Here is a 13,996-nt window from a genome sequence, read left to right as displayed (position 1 = left end):
TAATCTTTGTAATATAATATAGAAGGATCTCTACTTTTAACTATATTTTAATTAACGCTTAATTTTAAGTTTCTCTCGAATTTGTAAATTAAAATCCTATAGATTTTGTATGTTTAATGGTAACGTGAAGCGTCTATCCAAAAATTCCTTTCCTTTCTCCAAAATTCTATGAATTTTTTATATATTCTCAGTTTTTTGATCCATGAGGAGAGCTTACGAGGTCTTTACAAGCAGTTTTTCCTTCTTATTTGACAACGAAGGATCAGCATTGGGGCTCAAAGGCTCTTTGAACACTTCTAATTTCGTTGAATATGGAGATGGCTTAGTCTCCATTAACAAACGATGGAGGTGGTTCGTTTGTTAATTACGATACCAGCCTTAATTAGCTATATTTTACTTTAAATTTATTCTAATTGTACTGGTTTCAGGGCTGGTAAAACCCAGTCAATGTATGACACTAATCTTCCTGAAGATAAGCAATACCTTTATTGTGACAATGTAGCTTGTTTAAAGCTTCCTAAACCTGTAAGTTTTTAAATTTGTATAATTTTTAGGAGAGCGTTCTTCATGAATCATGGGTAGTTCCTCAACTTCAAGATAACGTACCGGATAATCTTTACGAGGTACTAACTTACAGTTATAAATTGGTTTAGGAGGACCCTGTAACTTCTGTAGAAACAACGTGGAGAACTTATTCTCTAACCATTACATATGACCGTTATAATGAAACCGCTAGGTTCTGGCTTAGAGGATATAATCAAGTAAAAAATTAGCACCTATGTAAAACTCTTCGATATATACTATTAACTATATAATCAATATTTAATTGGACTTAATTATTCAGTTTGGACTTCCTCTGAGTAAGGACGAGATGTTTGAGGACGTTCCTGAGGTTTACGTTGGGAAAACAGTCACTGTGGAAAGGCATCCTTTCACTGGATTCTTAAATCTTACAGTCCATCCTTGTAATCAGAAGGAGATTGTCAAACGTGAAGAGCAGAATTTAAGGTTATAAATCAGGAAATTTAAACTAACTAGTAAATTTTAAATTAGCAAAATAATTAAATTAATAATTTACCTATAGAATAACTTAATTAATTACATATTTATAGCTAAATCCAATCATTTGCTGATTAAAATAAAAATATTTTACAGTGATAAAAATGTGTTGGTAAATTTCCTGAGAATGTGGTCAAGTGCCTTCCCTCTAATAAATGTGTTGGATGGATTCCCTGAGTAAACCCCTGGAAACAGTTTTAAATAATCGTGACGATAAAATATATGTTAAATATTACATTTTTCATGATAATTAAAATACGACAGCTGCAGGATTTGAACCTACGCGGGCAGAGCCCAACAGATTTCTAGTCTGTCGCCTTAACCACTCGGCCAAGCTGCCTTCCCAATAGTTCCAATTTTCTAATTATATGCGTTAAAAATAAGTAATACCAAATATAACATCCGATTTAGTGAAGAAGGGCGATTCAATATAATAATCAACATTTAAATACCAATAGAATCTTAAATTGTGTTTAAAAAATAGATTTGTTGGTTACAATGTCATAGACCAATTATATCCAGTTAACACATATTATTAATGTATTTAAATTAGTGAACTGAGGGGAAATGACTTAAATACGACAGCTGCAGGATTTGAACCTGCGCGGGCAGAGCCCAACAGATTTCGAGTCTGTCGCCTTAACCACTCGGCCAAACTGCCTAAGTCAAGGAGCCAAAATTTCAACTGAATTAATAAAAAAATATGAATATCAAGATTCCGAAAAAAACTGATAGTGTCGTACACATTTAATTTAATTTTAACCTTTAAGAAAACAACACCATAAATTCTTTTATTTTAAAAAATCCTATATCTTTATATGGATTTTTGTTATAACACAAGTACACATTTATTCATATTAAAGTTTAATAGAATAACAATTCATTGATTGTTGAAATAAATTACATTAGTGTATGGTTATCCTATATTTCAGGGGTAGTGTGATTTGATCAGATCCGTACTCGACAGTTTGATGGCCATTGCAGAAATAAGGAGCTCTCAAGTTAATCCCGTATATGCCTATAACTTTGTTTGTGCCAGAAATTACAAAAGCTGGTATCTCATCTTTGATGAGTTTATGAATATCAGCATTGGCCAAAACAGAGTGGGCGTTGTTCTTCCACATTCCTATGCTAGGTACAACATCGTCTTCATTCAAATATCTTATATCAATGTGTATTTTCCTATCATTAGTATTGTCCTTATCAGTGGTACTTAAATTCTCAGACCCATTCCCATCTATTTTCTTCATCTTTTCCTTCAAACACAGTTCTACATAGTATTTTCCGAAACCATTACCATTGGTATTTTCATAATTATTTTTAGAAGTATGTTGTCCATTATTTTCTCGAGTAACATGGACTTTTAGCTGGTCCAGATGACTGTATATATTTAAATTTTCATCATAATACACTAAATTATTATCCTTGTTGTCACGACCCACTGACGTCGTTGAACCCTTTTTAACCTTAGGTCTCCGAAATAAATCAGAATGGGTATATTGAAAATTGACAAAGTAGCCTTGGTGGACTAAAAAGTGGTTCCCAACGCAGTATTGCTTAATGAACTGTGAGAATGGATTTTTAGTAAAATGATCCAGGATGTAGCGGACATTGTTGTTAGATACACTTGATCCATTAAAATACTCAATGTAAGTTTTGAGAACCAGTTCCTTTACAATTTGGTTAGGTATAATGTTCAGCTCCTTTAAAGAGAAAATCCGTGGGAATTTAAGTCCAATCCTGTTAAAATAAGCCAAGTTGTTCCTGAACCTTATCTCGAAACTGTTTAACTTATCTCCATAAGTTCTCTTAAATAAGGTCTCGTAAAAAATCCTGTAGGACTCCTTTTCAGCATCTGTGGAATGTGAATTTGAAGTGTAGTTTGAACTGTAAGGAACGGGTTGGGATTTGTACTTTGAGTTAATGTAATGAAAGTACATTTCAACCTCCTTATCCACTGACTCCTTAAGCGTGTCACACCTTCTAGATAAATTATTAATGCTTTGATAGAATCCATTCACGGATTGGTCCAGTGCATCAGAACAGGCAGTGTGTTTTCCATCAATTCCAGCGACTATTGACGGGATAACACTTTTCCTTAAAATATTCCTTTCGTAGTGTGACTCATCATTAGTACTATCTCTGTGGTACTTTTCATTTATGTCCTGAAAATTATTTAAATTACAGTACAATAATTATTGAAAATAAAGTAATAAAAATGTTGTAGATATTTAGATATTAGTTGTAAAATTAGTTGGTATAGTTACCTCCATGAAGGAATATAATCTTGATTTTATTGTAGAGACAAATGGTCTGACGAGCAAATAGTTTTTGTGGTCTAGATTGTCATATAGTCTCATTAGCCTAAACATTTTATTAATACATAGAAGCAATTATTAAGCTGTAAATACTAAAAATACCCCAAATTGAATATAGAAGTATCCCTTGAAATTTTAAGCAAAAGAGTCTCAAAATTGTCGTTTAAGTGATGTGCCATGAACACCAACCCCTTTAAACCAATTAAATCTTCCGGAGTCTTTATGGTGTGTAAGTCTATCAGGTTTTCATCCGGAAAGTTCATTACACGTTCAGTGTTTTTTAGGTCTCCCTTATTTCCACCAGTACTATCTGAAGAACTCAAACTATCAATGATTTTCATACAAGTCTCACGTCTCCACTTTCTGAACATTAGCTGGGGTCCAAACTTTGAAACTTCGGTTTTTGATTGAAGTTCTTGAGGTAATTCCTCGATAATTAAGTCAAATTTGTACTTTTCGCAGGCAGCTCTGATGACCTGGATATCTTTGTCAATGTCTTCTCTCTGTTTATGGTTAAAGTAAACAACTTTAAAATTATCGTAAAATTCCTTTAAAAACTTCATCAGCTCTGCTTTCTTAGTTTTATAATCCACTTTACTGGTCTCAGATATGATTTTGAAGGGTACGCTATTCATTTTACTGTTAAAAACAGTTATAATATCGTTTATTAACTCCTCATACATAATCTTTATGATCCCAAATGAGTGTAATAAAGACATTGAGTCCACTCCGCCACTGCAGGAAAGAAGACTTGGTAGGGGCCCGGATCCAAAATGTTCCCTGGCTTTGAACACTGTGTATATATCTGGTATAATGGACTCTACTACTTGCTTAATTGGAGGCTTTAAAGATCGAGCTCCTTTTTTATTTATATCAAATAACCATTTTCTATCAAGTGGAGAACTCAAATTTTGTGTAGAATCCGGCTTTTTAGTCAAACTATCCGTTAAAGTACCTAGTATATTAAGAAACCCTGAGGGGTTAGAATTGAGAAAATATGGGTTAAAACCACCAATTTTGCTGTTAGTGTCGTAGTACTCATCAATTCCGGTCTTAAAAGAGTTTGAATTCCTGTTTTTATGTAGTATAAAATTGAGTTTTCCTGTGTAATGTGTGTCTAACCTTACACAGGAGGTTGAAATTGAAATATAGAGAATGTAAATGATTGAAATAGAGGAATTTCTCCATATTGGATTCATTTTATAATTATAGTACAAATTTAGAATAAAATATTCTAAATTACATGCTTAAACTTGTAATTTCACATTTTAAACTATTCTACATTAAAATTAAATTAAAAATTAAATAGGTCAAAAACTACATTAAAACTGATTCTTTACTCATTTCAAAATAAAAAATAACTGAAATTAATGTTTATATAAAATAAAAAGTTGCAAAAGTGATAATAAACTTGATTCTGTGCGGTTGACAAAGAACGGATAAATTATAGTTTTTAAAATGATTTTTTTGTATAATACAATTTCTGTAGAAAATATACAGAATTTTTTCTTATTATATGGAATCAGTTCCATTAGATTTGGTTTGCTTTTAATATAAATTTTAACTCTTGTAAAATAGTTTCTTTCTGGTTTTAATTCTGAAGATTCCTTAAACATATTCCTGATTCATGAGTAAAGATTTTATTGATAAATTTTTTAAATTTAAAATTAAATCATTTGTAACATTATTTTTTAAAATAAATTTGATACTAGAGTGAATGGATTCTCTACTAGTATAAAAGAATAATTTCCGAATAATCATGGGATTCATCGCAGATTTAAAGAATTCTATTGTCCTGAGTAACTTTTCTGGAGAAAAGTTCGACAGAAGGGACATAGGATCGATATTTTTGCTAGTTCTTTTATATATACTCCAGGGAATTCCAATAGGTATTCAGAACACAATTCCTATCATGTTAAATAATAGAGTAAGCTACTCTAAAATTGCGATTTTGTCTTTGGTAACTTTCCCCTTCTCGATTAAGCTCTTATGGGCACCTATTTTGGATTTTTTCTACATAAAAAAGATAGGTAAACGAAAGAGTTGGATTGTCCCTGTTCAAGTAATTTGTGGTTTATTGTTACTGTACGGAAGTTATGATAAACGGATGGATAAATGGCTGTTCCCTGTCCCTTCTGATACCCTGGCTGGTAATTTGGCTGAGGACGGAAGTAGTCTTCTGAATAAATCCTCTTCAACACAAATAATGAGCGGGAAGATATTTTTATTCTTCTTAGTACTCTATTTTCTACTAGCTACACAGGATATCGCAGTTGACGGATGGGCCCTGACGATTTTAAGGCCACATTTAAGAGTACACGCCTCAGCCTGTAACTCCGCAGGACAATCATTCGGAGCGAACCTTGCATTCTTCTTGATTCTTGGTTCAAACTCGATCTTTAACAACATGTGCAAATTTTCAAAGACGTTTCACAATCACTTTGAGTCTTTTTGTAGTCATTTAAAGAGCGCTGAATGCGTATGCCATAAGTGCGTTGACCCCGTAGTGTCAATTTCAGGTTTTATGAGATTCTTCGGAATTATTATATTAATTACGACATTTTTCTTAATGTTTAAGAAGGAAACAACGCCGAATTATACATCAAACACACCAAGTACAGTTTGCAGTGATGTTTCCTATAGTGATCCGACAGTGGATCTCAATATCCCAGCTTCCTTTAGTTATCGGAAACACAAAGATATTGGTTCTTCAAGTCGTGATATGGATGTAGCAAAGGATTCGGCGGAGATATTCGAGTTGGAATCAGTTAGAGAAATACTAGAGTATGATTTGGAGACCGGAATTAAAGGCCGGTTTAGAATGTGGAATAGCTATAAAACCCTTAAAAAAGTTATTACACTGGCGCCAATCAAGACTCTGGCATTTTTACTCCTCACAAAGTATCTATTTTTCTCTCCAGAAAATCCAATTGATCTTAAAATGCTATCATATGGACTCTCTCAGGACTTGTATGCCATAACCAAGTCTTTCACAATCGTCGTAGATATCGTCTTCCCACTTGTGGTATGTTTTATATAACAGTAATTATGGCTATTTCTTTCAATGTTTACTATATTTTCTGCATAAGTTAACATGTTTTCAGACTTCTTATTACATTGTACTATACGGAATTAGCAACACTTTATACCGAGCTCTAATACTTAGATTCGGATCATTAATCATATCAACAGGTATTTTCATACATATGTTCAAATATACTTACTATTTGCCGAATATTTCTGGGTAATAAATTTTAGGTTTTTTGATAATCACAAAGTACTATTTCAAGCATGATCATTATACCGAGACCAAATTCGTGTACGTGGTTTTATTATCGTCCGTGATAATTCTGAGAAGAATAGCCCAGCTATTAAACACAGTAACGGACGTAGCGTTGTTTAACAAGGTCTCGGACCCCAAAATTGGAGCAATTTACATGACCCTCCTTAACACACTGGCAAACTTCGGAGGATTCTACCCAAACTACATAGCTCTTTTACTAGTAGATACACTCACATTCAGTAAGTCACCCACCACTATTAGTATAATAATATTATAAATAGTGTAATAATGGTGTAATAGTGATAAAAATAGTATTTATATTATTTATAAAAGTAATTTGGATCATTAAACTAAATTTGAGGAAAAATAGACTAATGATGATTTTTTAGAAAAATTAGGAATAAACGGAGTATTTGTGGAGTGTTTGATATGCATAGCTTGCGGATTCTGGATAATCCCGAAGTTCAAACTCATGTTTGAAAAGCTCGACCAGTACGACGAGAAGGATTGGACAATAGAGGACTACACATAGCTAAATTTAATGTAATTATATGTTCATGTTCACGTAGATTATTTTATGTGTTTGGGTTTTTAATAATAAAGATTCGTAATAACAGTGGCCGGTAGACAAAGAAAGAGCAATGATGGGAATCTGGGTGGGGCCGCTGGTATAGCGTTGCCAGTAAATTAATTTCTTAAAAAACTCTTTTAAATCAAATGTTGCATATCATACTGATTTAAAAATGTCGAACTTCGTGGAGGAGAGTGTGAACCAGGTCAATGATATGAATACGGGAGTAGATGTTGACCCTGTTCTGAACGGAGTCCGGAACAGAGATAGAAATTTTCAGAGAAATTCAAGAGTTTACAAACATAGTCAAAATAATAGAAGCGAAATGAGTAATTTGTACTCCTACGGTAGTTCTTATCAGAATCAACAGTACAGTAATAATTGGACCGAAAATGTACAGTTCGATCAGCCAAGACTCTCAAGCTATACAAGCAATTATCAAACGACATACCCTTCCAGCACTAACACATACCCTGCAAATACCTCTAGCTACCCAGCTAGCACCACTACCTACGCAGCAAACACAACAAGTTACCCAAGTAACACGACCAGTAACAGCAGCTACGTTCATGCATACTCTGGAACAATGCCCCTGGTGGGTGATAACAGGATGAGTGTAAATGGTAACATGCCTGCACCGGTGCCTGTAAACACCTCTCAGGTACTGGTGGATCAAGTCTTGGACTCTTCAACCCTGGAGGAAATCGCGTACTTTTTCACCTACAAGTATTACTCCATGCTCAACAATAACCCTACCTACATGTACAGTCTTTACTCAAAGGAGGCACAGTTGTCAAAGACTGACGTTAACGGTAACAGGGTCGTGGCATCGGATCATAACGAGATAAGGAACTACTATCAGCAATTTGCCAACTACGTATTCACTTCCAACATTCACAACATTGAAATTCAACTCGTTAGTTCGCATCCACTCTTCCTAGTCCTAATCACCGGCTCCTTCACACTCGCCAACGAGAAGGATAACACTGAGCAGACGAAACTTTTTGCCCAGACTGTGTTACTCTCTGGCGACGTTTCGAGGAGCAGGTACCACATCATCAACGATTTATTGACCGAGTTGAACACACTCAACACTCATTCCACAACCACCCCTCATGTTCATGCCTCCCATTCTACCTCAACCCCTGAACAATCACATGAACACAAATCTCAAGATTATCTTCATGATTCATCAAGGGTAATTTTTTATACAACTCAATCATCTCGTTATATAGTTATCCATACTAAATATAGTTATAATAATAATTAGATATACTAATAGTATGATAAACAATATTTAACTGGCTAAGCTTCATAAATGGTTTAGAGTTATAGAAAAGATAATAAGGATGGATTGAAGGTTGCTATTTTCGGAATACCCCCGATGGTGACGGAGGTCATCTTAACGGAAATCATTAACAAGAGATTGGCACAGCTAAATTCAGACGGAAAGGTGGTGGATGTTGCTATAAAGCCCCAAAAGGTTAACAGAAAGAGTAACGAGTCACTGCTGTACGCCTTTGTAGAATTAGACTCGACGGAAGCTGTGGAAACACTCTTGGCCAATGATCTTCAAATCCAGGATCGCAATATAACATTAGAGCCCTACAAGAGAACCGAGAAAAAAAGAGAGTTTAAACCAAAGAATACTTCCTCCAACTACTAATCTCATTTTCCTCTTATTTTTATTATAATTAATTGTACACATAATTCTTTGTATTTTATTGTATAATTTATTTAATTTGTTAAATTAACGGATTTATTTTATTGAAATTAAATTGTTGGGAATGTGTAAGATGATAAAGGATTATTTTTAAAATTTTCCCTGTTTTTTTGCATTACGAAAGTTTGAAATTTAATTTTTGTAATATAATGAATATAAAATGACATATTCCCAGGCTTCAGACTGCTCTGTGGGTCCAACACGTTTCTACGAAGATTTGGAAAGCGCCTCGGAAGGATTTTTCCATAAAAGTTGTCTGGTCCAAAAAAGAAAATGTGAAAAGGAGAAAAATTATGAAAAAAATCGGTGTAATGTGTATAACGCAGTGAGAGAACTCCTAACTTGCTGCTTCGGAACCAAACAGGGTTCTAACGTGCCAAATTTCACAATTATGGGTAAAATTCCAGTTTATATACATAAATTTTCGTTAAAATCCCCTTTATGGTTGTTTTCTAGTTCTTTTTGCCACTTTTAGTTGTTAATTATATCTGTAGGCTATGACTTCAATGATCTGTTTGATGATTCAAGTACCATTGCTCCTTCAACTGAAGGTAGCGATAATATGATAGGGTATAGAAGAAACGATGTGACTCCTTCATTATAGTTTATTATTCTTATATTAATCATAATTGTACTTTAAATTACTATTTAAATTGTTGTTGAACGAATGTTTAGGCTTTGTGGTCAATTGAGCCTTCTAAAAGGTTCAAATACTTGAAAATGACCCCCTCAGAGGCTAAATGGCTAATACTGTCCTGGTCATCTAAAATAATTAATGGCGAAAATATTAATAAAAACCTCCTCAATTCAATTATAAACGAATGTAAAGCAAAATCGCAAAGTATTTCGTACTTGACATCCAACGTCATTAAAAACTTCCCTGGTTTATACCTTTGCGTATGTTTCTATACTCCAGTTTACTGTATTTACATATCTTTCTTCATTAAAACACATATTTAATGTTAGGAGAATTTGTATGAGATGGAGTCGAATGACTTTATAGTTGGTTTGGATAATTTGATGACCACACTTCAAAGTTATATTCAGCCAGGAGCAAGTACATTTGTGCTTATCATACACAAAGCTGTTTTATACTCACTCTACTACACGAGTCAAGGTATTATTTTTTCCTCATAACAATAAATAATGTAATATAAGTTAAATGTCATTTAGGATCTCTTGATTATATTGTTTTGTTTGAAATAAGGCTGTTTGAAAGAGGTGATGTTCACTACTACTCTAGGTTTTTGGCTTTTCAAGAGTAAGTTATGAGTTGATAACCTTTCTTCAGTCTCATTGATGTTAGAAGATACTTGATGACAAACAGAAATATTCAAGTAACAATATAATAATTTATGATTAACTTAAGGTGCAATCCAAGATAAGATTTCATCTATTCAATTTTAAAAAGCTCAAGGCAAATTGGACAAATGAAGATGCTGAACATAACGAACAACCAGTAAGTTATCATTTAAATAAATATTTCTTTAGGAGAAGAGTAATTTTTATAATTTTTAATGTTTTTTAGAGCTTGAAAAGGAGATTACAGGTAATTTAGGAGACAAGATTATGATGCTCAGATCCAAAGTATGATGTGAAAAAAATAATCAAATTTCTAAAGTCTACTAGAAACTTTTAATCAATTCTGTAACATATTAATATTTGTGAATGTTTATTTATTATAAAAATTAGTTTAAAATTAAAATTGACAAGATTAAATAGTATCAGATAGGTCGAATTTAGCTGAAGGTTCAGCCTCCTCACCAAATTGTAATGCGACGTCCGTAGCTACTAAAAGCTGTTCCAAGCATTCCTCATCGTTTATGTTAAGAGGCATGAATGAAACGAGATCAAAATCCTCCAAAAGTGAGGCAAATGCCACATTGAGTCTTCTGTAAGTCTTGGGAAGGTGTTTATCCAAACTGTCGATGAGATCATTGCTAGACTTATTTACAACCTCGTAAAACTCAGAATAATCCATTTTATCTGAATCTGGGTCAAATTCAGGGTCATCGGGGTTTGAAATAGGATTAGATATGTGTAATTTTTGAAACTGGAGATCATTTGGTGAAAATCCGAAGGTACTGCTTGTTACGTCAATGAACGGGTTCCTAGAAATCTTGTTGTTACGATCACAGATTAAATCACACTTTGATAAAACATTTATGTGAGGCATTTCAAGATTAACCATGGCAGCAAGTCCTGCAAGTGAGCCTGAAATCAATTTGGCAGGGTCATTCATGAATGAGACGTCCAATAGGTAAACAGCCAAGCAATTAATATTTAGGCGTTTCAAGAGCTCAGAAATAGTCTTTACGTATGGAATGTGGAGAAATAACTCGATTTGACCCGGTGTATCAAACAAAAGATAGGACTCGTCGGAGTAAGTTGATTCAAGTTGTTCTGAAAGCCACTCTAAATTTTCAGCCAGAAGTTCTGAGCTCCTCACCAAAGCGCCGTTTGGTCCTAAGTCCTCCTCCTCAATTATTGATCCAATATCGACAAAATCCCGAATATCAGTATCAAAAGGGTTGACTAAAGAATTATACATAATGGCTAATGATATAAAGTATTATAGAATCCGGTACCTTTACCGTTACTAGATTTGCTTGAATTGGTTTTATTTTTGTTTTTCTCATTTTCAAATTCCAAGCCGTCCTCTGTTGCTGGGTCAAGGTTAACTATGTAGCAGTTCCTTTTACAGGAAAATAGATAGTCCTGGAACACCTTGCAGTAGGTAGTTTTCCCACTCCCAGCAGGACCCAAGACTATCTGGGCATATCTCATGTTTTTAACATTTATTAGGGCGATTTAGTGATACATATGGGAATCTATTATAATTTACAAAAAACGCTAAATAAAAAAAATAATCTACAATAGTTTATAAATTTTATATAATTTACAGATTTTCGTTATAATTTTAATAAAATAAAGTGTGAAACATGAAAAATATGAAGTGGTTCAGAGGAAGGAGTCACCATATGTGTAATAGGAAAAAAATAAGTACCAGAACTGGAATAATGGAGATAAATATAATCAATTATAGTTTTTAAACGTTTATATAACAGATGGTGAAGGAATAATGAAAAAGAAGGTGAATAAAGTGAAGAGAAGTGAGGAAGCAGTTTTGAAATTAGTGATCAAATGAAATTTAAACCCAAAAAAAGGTAAAATTAGAGGAAAATGAATTTAAAATATATATTTTGTGAGAAGTTTATTTTGTGTAGAATTTTATGGGTAAATTTATAAAAAATGTGATAGTGGAAAGATTCATTGATAAAAAACGAAAAGAAATGGTAGTTTTAGGTATATGGTACCGGTTGGAAAAGGTAAACAATATTTTAGGAATATAGTAATTGTGTTAAAATGTTAACGACGATTCTAAGTTAACAGGTTGACAAAGCCCAATGTTTTAATTGATGCCCTCTAGAGTTAAGATTGCTACAAAAGTTATTTTCGGTTATGCGTACATATGCTTTGATTCATATTTTAATATATGGTTTTTTAAATAAGTAGAGAGATATTTACGAGATTAGAGCCGGTGAAACTGCAGTACGCGGGTGTGGTATAAATTTATGGTATTTTAATTGTCAGTTCTGCAGATAATGTACATGTAAATTTATTTTAAAGGCACACTTTTGGAAATATTGTTTTGTTTGGCCATCTAGCGCGACTAGGCCCTTGCATAAGTCTTGTATTTTGAGCTAAATATTGTTAATTTTTGTAAAAATGACACGGTCTGATTTTAAAAAGGAGCCTCGTGGTAAGAAGGAGGAATTAAAATACCCCTGTTCTCCACGAAGCCAGAAATGGATCAACAATTTGCTTCCAGTTTTGGAGAGTTATAACTATAACTACCTAGACATAGTGAAGCTGGTCAAAAACTGTGATTACAACGCAGATAAGATTCAAGTCGAGGTTGAAAGGATAGTACAGATGAATTTAGGACATGAACAAGGGGAATGGGAAGTTGTGAAGCCTAATACTAAGGGTGAAAAAAGCACAACTAAAACACAGTCGAATTCTCATAGGCCCTTGCCGAACAGCTCTAAATTTAAAGGGAAACCGTATGTAAAAGATGAAGTTTTGAAGAAGAACAGTAAGGTCTCACCCAAAGTTCGGCTTGACTCGAAGCCAGAAAAGTCTGAAACTGAGGAGGATAAGAAAGAACTCCTGACTTCCTGGGCTTCGTTGTTGAAGCGAGAGCCAATGGCTACAGGCGCTAACGCAACACCTACTCTTTCACAGAATAAATCCCAGCCAACTTCAGCACGTGAGTCTACAAATTCAGCTGCGAGCTCACTTAACTATACCTCAGTTGAATCTCTTAATAATTTGAACCCACCCATGAGTGGTATGCCCTCTGATTTAAATACTTCAATTGGTGGATCGCTTAGGGAACAGAGAATGGAGGACAAATCGAGGCTTAACGACCGTATGGGAAGAATGAGGCCTCCAGTAGTCATGCCCAAGGAGTTCAACTTCTCTGAAAGTAAACTCACTTTCGGATGCTTGGAAGATGAACTATGGTCAAAGCCATGGCCAGATTGGCAACATCGCGATTTTCAGAAGCCAAGGCCAACCAGTAGCAGACTACAATCAGAAGTTTTCCCAAACTACTATGAAAGGAAATCAATGGTATATTATGACGATCCAGGCACTAAGAAATATGACAGATTTCCAGTCCCGTCAACTCAAACTTCTTCAACTTCAACACACCAGCAACCTTCCTCATCAGCTAACGGTGGTTCAATGAGTTCTGGGAACTTGCCCAATTTGACAAAGGATAACATGGGATTCGGCGGCGGGGTTTACTTCAATTACCCCTACTCCAATGAGCGCCTCCAAAATCCACCGGGACTTGTCAGTTACTACACTCCACAGCCTTTTTATGGATTCGGTAGCTCCAACACCAGTAATAATGTCAGCTCTATGTGGCAAAATTAATGTTATCGTTGTTCCTGTACGTAAATTTGCTACTATTATACATATTTACATTTGTATTTGTGGGTTTTAGTTGAATATTTATTTAATACGACGTT

General features: G+C 34.1%; 7 protein-coding genes and 2 non-coding genes across 9 annotated transcripts; 5 read left to right on the top strand and 4 right to left on the bottom strand.

The window, feature by feature from the left end:
- Window positions 1-25: 25 nt before the first annotated feature.
- On the top strand, window positions 26-1,242 carry ATG3 (autophagocytosis-associated active-site domain protein). The gene is made up of 6 exons (XM_758186.2): window positions 26-351; window positions 429-525; window positions 555-623; window positions 654-761; window positions 845-1,008; window positions 1,156-1,242. Exons 1-6 carry the CDS (start codon window positions 203-205, stop codon window positions 1,238-1,240), a joined length of 672 nt encoding a protein of 223 aa, XP_763279.2. The 5' UTR covers window positions 26-202; the 3' UTR covers window positions 1,241-1,242.
- A 75-nt stretch (window positions 1,243-1,317) lies between these two features.
- Window positions 1,318-1,399, bottom strand: TpMuguga_03g00942. Its single transcript has one exon. It is a non-coding gene; the product is annotated as a tRNA-Ser (tRNA).
- A 239-nt stretch (window positions 1,400-1,638) lies between these two features.
- TpMuguga_03g00941 lies at window positions 1,639-1,720 on the bottom strand. The gene has a single exon. It is a non-coding gene; the product is annotated as a tRNA-Ser (tRNA).
- A 244-nt stretch (window positions 1,721-1,964) lies between these two features.
- TpMuguga_03g02375 (PP-loop family protein) lies at window positions 1,965-4,753 on the bottom strand (the record flags this gene model as incomplete). The annotated part of the gene is made up of 3 exons (XM_758185.2): window positions 3,480-4,753; window positions 3,327-3,423; window positions 1,965-3,224 (listed from the first exon to the last, which is right to left on the bottom strand). Exons 1-3 carry the CDS (start codon window positions 4,574-4,576, stop codon window positions 1,965-1,967), a joined length of 2,454 nt encoding a protein of 817 aa, XP_763278.2. The 5' UTR covers window positions 4,577-4,753.
- A 103-nt stretch (window positions 4,754-4,856) lies between these two features.
- On the top strand, window positions 4,857-7,218 carry TpMuguga_03g00258 (Acetyl-coenzyme A transporter 1 family protein). Its single transcript, XM_061305661.1, has 4 exons — window positions 4,857-6,402; window positions 6,482-6,569; window positions 6,636-6,899; window positions 7,050-7,218. Exons 1-4 carry the CDS (start codon window positions 5,137-5,139, stop codon window positions 7,190-7,192), a joined length of 1,761 nt encoding a protein of 586 aa, XP_061160994.1. The 5' UTR covers window positions 4,857-5,136; the 3' UTR covers window positions 7,193-7,218.
- Window positions 7,219-7,307: 89 nt separating this feature from the next.
- On the top strand, window positions 7,308-8,913 carry TpMuguga_03g00257 (uncharacterized protein). Its single transcript, XM_758182.2, has 2 exons — window positions 7,308-8,429; window positions 8,559-8,913. The coding sequence occupies exons 1-2, from the start codon at window positions 7,404-7,406 to the stop codon at window positions 8,895-8,897; spliced, it is 1,365 nt and encodes a 454-aa protein (XP_763275.1). The 5' UTR covers window positions 7,308-7,403; the 3' UTR covers window positions 8,898-8,913.
- Window positions 8,890-10,630, top strand: TpMuguga_03g02370 (uncharacterized protein). Its single transcript, XM_758180.2, has 9 exons — window positions 8,890-9,349; window positions 9,449-9,540; window positions 9,630-9,851; window positions 9,921-10,071; window positions 10,128-10,215; window positions 10,246-10,291; window positions 10,324-10,413; window positions 10,446-10,503; window positions 10,535-10,630. Exons 1-8 carry the CDS (start codon window positions 9,115-9,117, stop codon window positions 10,470-10,472), a joined length of 951 nt encoding a protein of 316 aa, XP_763273.2. The 5' UTR covers window positions 8,890-9,114; the 3' UTR covers window positions 10,473-10,503; window positions 10,535-10,630.
- On the bottom strand, window positions 10,626-11,902 carry gpn3 (Conserved hypothetical ATP binding family protein). The gene is made up of 2 exons (XM_061305660.1): window positions 11,543-11,902; window positions 10,626-11,489 (listed from the first exon to the last, which is right to left on the bottom strand). Exons 1-2 carry the CDS (start codon window positions 11,739-11,741, stop codon window positions 10,669-10,671), a joined length of 1,020 nt encoding a protein of 339 aa, XP_061160993.1. The 5' UTR covers window positions 11,742-11,902; the 3' UTR covers window positions 10,626-10,668.
- Window positions 11,903-12,364: 462 nt separating this feature from the next.
- On the top strand, window positions 12,365-13,918 carry TpMuguga_03g00253 (uncharacterized protein). Its single transcript, XM_758178.2, has one exon. It carries the CDS (start codon window positions 12,684-12,686, stop codon window positions 13,899-13,901), a length of 1,218 nt encoding a protein of 405 aa, XP_763271.1. The 5' UTR covers window positions 12,365-12,683; the 3' UTR covers window positions 13,902-13,918.
- The last annotated feature ends 78 nt before the right edge of the window (window positions 13,919-13,996 follow it).

The sequence above is a fragment of the Theileria parva genome, assembly GCF_000165365.1.
Source record: "Theileria parva strain Muguga chromosome 3 map unlocalized ctg_530, whole genome shotgun sequence".
Lineage (NCBI taxonomy): Eukaryota > Apicomplexa > Aconoidasida > Piroplasmida > Theileriidae > Theileria > Theileria parva.
Note: the sequence above shows the minus strand (reverse complement) of the source record. Positions and strands in the feature narration are given on the sequence as shown.

What these genes read in the sequence shown, in the direction of transcription:
- gpn3 (XM_061305660.1), bottom strand. Translation starts at nt 11,741, where the DNA reads ATGAGATATGCCCAGATAGTCTTGGGTCCTGCTGGGAGTGGGAAAACT. An exon ending in CAAATCTAGTAACGGTAAAG is followed by an intron (nt 11,490 to 11,542) that starts GTACCGGATTCT and finishes ATAATTCTTTAG; the next exon opens with TCAACCCTTTTGATACTGAT.
- TpMuguga_03g02370 (XM_758180.2), top strand. Translation starts at nt 9,115, where the DNA reads ATGACATATTCCCAGGCTTCAGACTGCTCTGTGGGTCCAACACGTTTC. An exon ending in GCCAAATTTCACAATTATGG is followed by an intron (nt 9,350 to 9,448) that starts GTAAAATTCCAG and finishes TTATATCTGTAG; the next exon opens with GCTATGACTTCAATGATCTG. An exon ending in ACTCTACTACACGAGTCAAG is followed by an intron (nt 10,072 to 10,127) that starts GTATTATTTTTT and finishes AATGTCATTTAG; the next exon opens with GATCTCTTGATTATATTGTT.
- ATG3 (XM_758186.2), top strand. Translation starts at nt 203, where the DNA reads ATGAGGAGAGCTTACGAGGTCTTTACAAGCAGTTTTTCCTTCTTATTT. An exon ending in ATTAACAAACGATGGAGGTG is followed by an intron (nt 352 to 428) that starts GTTCGTTTGTTA and finishes TACTGGTTTCAG; the next exon opens with GGCTGGTAAAACCCAGTCAA. An exon ending in GGCTTAGAGGATATAATCAA is followed by an intron (nt 762 to 844) that starts GTAAAAAATTAG and finishes TTAATTATTCAG; the next exon opens with TTTGGACTTCCTCTGAGTAA.
- TpMuguga_03g00253 (XM_758178.2), top strand. Translation starts at nt 12,684, where the DNA reads ATGACACGGTCTGATTTTAAAAAGGAGCCTCGTGGTAAGAAGGAGGAA.
- TpMuguga_03g00258 (XM_061305661.1), top strand. Translation starts at nt 5,137, where the DNA reads ATGGGATTCATCGCAGATTTAAAGAATTCTATTGTCCTGAGTAACTTT. An exon ending in ATATCGTCTTCCCACTTGTG is followed by an intron (nt 6,403 to 6,481) that starts GTATGTTTTATA and finishes ACATGTTTTCAG; the next exon opens with ACTTCTTATTACATTGTACT. An exon ending in AGTAGATACACTCACATTCA is followed by an intron (nt 6,900 to 7,049) that starts GTAAGTCACCCA and finishes ATGATTTTTTAG; the next exon opens with AAAAATTAGGAATAAACGGA.
- TpMuguga_03g00257 (XM_758182.2), top strand. Translation starts at nt 7,404, where the DNA reads ATGTCGAACTTCGTGGAGGAGAGTGTGAACCAGGTCAATGATATGAAT. An exon ending in ATCTTCATGATTCATCAAGG is followed by an intron (nt 8,430 to 8,558) that starts GTAATTTTTTAT and finishes TAAATGGTTTAG; the next exon opens with AGTTATAGAAAAGATAATAA.